Source organism: Apis dorsata, unplaced genomic scaffold, assembly GCF_000469605.1.
Source record: "Apis dorsata unplaced genomic scaffold, Apis dorsata 1.3 scaffold_52, whole genome shotgun sequence".
Classification (NCBI taxonomy): domain Eukaryota; kingdom Metazoa; phylum Arthropoda; class Insecta; order Hymenoptera; family Apidae; genus Apis; species Apis dorsata.
Window position 1 is genome coordinate 2,298,770 of NW_006263353.1, and position 1,961 is coordinate 2,300,730.

A 1,961-nucleotide genomic window follows, 5' to 3' on the forward strand; every position below is an offset into this window, starting at 1 on the left:
GCAAAGTTATATAATAATACCATTTTAATATACATAAGTATTTAAAAATGTATATAAATGTTTATAGAATTTTTTTAAATTCTATAAATTTACAGATTTTAAAATTTTTTAATAAAATTTTTATAAGAATATAATATCTATTAACTTTTCAGTCGCGAACAATTTTCTTAATTTTTCGTATGGGATATTTTTAAGTTAAATATTTTAATTTATTATATATGTTAATTACTTTTATGTAAAAAAAAAACATTTTAAAAATTTTTATTTAAAAATGAAAAATTTTTGGATTTAATAACTTTTCAAAGATATATATTCTAAAAATTAGATATATCGTAATAATTGATTCGTAAAATGAAATAAAATAAAAATAATTTGAAACATTTGAGAATCCGCATCTGAAGAGTTAAAACTTTTATAATAGTTTTAATTCAAAATTTATCTAAATAATGAATTGCGTCGTCTATAAAATTGTTCTTCATGTATAATAGGAATACTGGTTATGATATATATTATATTATCAATCATTTCACCAATAAAAGTATAACAATATAAACAACCAATCAAAATACCCCCAAGATGACCTATAAATGAAGATTGTGGAACTAAAAGATGAATTAAAATCAATTCAACCCAAACAGCAATTTTACTAGGAACTCTAAGTCCTCCAACATCATGAATCCTATCATATTCTTCACAAATTACAATTACTTTTAATGCAAATAAAATAGCAGAGAATCCAATAGCACATTGTACATAATATCCATAATCTCCTGTTAATTGCATTAAAACATAGCTTAATCCTATATACATAGTACTACATCCAAATGAAAGAATAGTTAATAAAATAACAAAATTCATTGTTTTATACATAGGTTCTAAATATGAACCTTTCAAGATTAAAGATACCATATTATAGTACAAATGCATATCTGAACCATGTTCAAAGTTTGATATTATAAAAGAATTCCAATCATGATATTTAAATATTTTTATTGCTGATATACATACTTCTTCTGCATTCCATGGAACTTTTATGAAGCCAATATAAAGTAAAACCTAAAATGTTATTATTTATAATAATTACATTAATTTATTAATTTCATTCATAAATTAATTACTTACTTGTGCAATGATCGTAAGTAAAGTAGCTGGTGGAATTTTATCGATACCAAAATTTAAAGCCTGCATATATAGCAAATAAATGCCATATTGCAAACCATGTTGTCTCCTTTGTATAGGTCTCATAATTCAATATTAACTTATAAACGTAAAATTTTTTTATTGATTATTTAAAAACTTCATTTATATTCTGAATCATATGAACGTTTAAAATTAGATTTATTTTTATGTTATAGGTTATAACACACATACACGCAAAAATAAAATATATTTTATTATATAAAATATTCAAATTGTATTATGTATTTTTTGCTTTATAATAATAAAAATAATATTTGTTTATAATATTTATTTTTATTATTGCAATGAAATAAGTTTATCAAACATATTACTCCAACAAATGAATACCGCATTGATCAAGAAAATATAGATCGATTTATATTATCTTTATATTATACTTTCTTTTAAAATATTATTTTATTTACATATGAATAAATAATACGTATGAATTTGTGAAAATATTAAATATTTTATTTTATTTTTTTAAATTATATCTATATCTCAATATTTATTTAAAATTATTTTTGATGAAATTATAAAATATTAATATATTTTTTGCAATTTGATAGAAGTTAAAAAAAATGTTTATTTATAAAATAAATATACATATTACATTGAACTTTAATATTAATTTTCGTATATTAAGTTATAAAATCAATAAATAATAAAAAATGTTTTCTTGCATATTACAAATCACACAGTATATAAACTTATATATAAACAACGAATATAAACGATGCGTATCATACACATGCATGCATGCATATATATATATATATATA

The 1,961-nt window shown here is 19.4% G+C and overlaps 2 protein-coding genes across 3 annotated transcripts in view; both read right to left on the bottom strand.

Annotated features, from left to right (window-relative positions):
* LOC102678522 (F-box/LRR-repeat protein 7) overlaps positions 1-1,961 on the bottom strand; it is an 11,894-nt gene that overhangs the window by 7,575 nt on the left and 2,358 nt on the right. The window contains exon 4 of one of the 2 annotated variants that reach the window (XM_006609260.2): positions 1,669-1,673. The exons of the other annotated variant lie outside the window; for it this stretch is intronic. The gene's annotated coding sequence lies outside the window, so the exon portion shown is untranslated. Of the gene's footprint in view, positions 1-1,668; positions 1,674-1,961 lie in introns of those variants that run through there. 2 annotated transcript variants of the gene reach the window in all.
* On the bottom strand, positions 422-1,357 carry LOC102678662 (rhomboid-related protein 4-like). The gene is made up of 2 exons (XM_006609261.2): positions 1,123-1,357; positions 422-1,056 (listed from the first exon to the last, which is right to left on the bottom strand). Exons 1-2 carry the CDS (start codon positions 1,243-1,245, stop codon positions 436-438), a joined length of 744 nt encoding a protein of 247 aa, XP_006609324.1. The 5' UTR covers positions 1,246-1,357; the 3' UTR covers positions 422-435.

Coding starts and splice junctions, on each gene's coding strand:
- LOC102678662 (XM_006609261.2), bottom strand. CDS start 1,245: ATGAGACCTATACAAAGGAGACAACATGGTTTGCAATATGGCATTTAT. Junction 1,057..1,122: donor TACTTACGATCATTGCACAA/GTAAGTAATTAA, acceptor ATAACATTTTAG/GTTTTACTTTATATTGGCTT.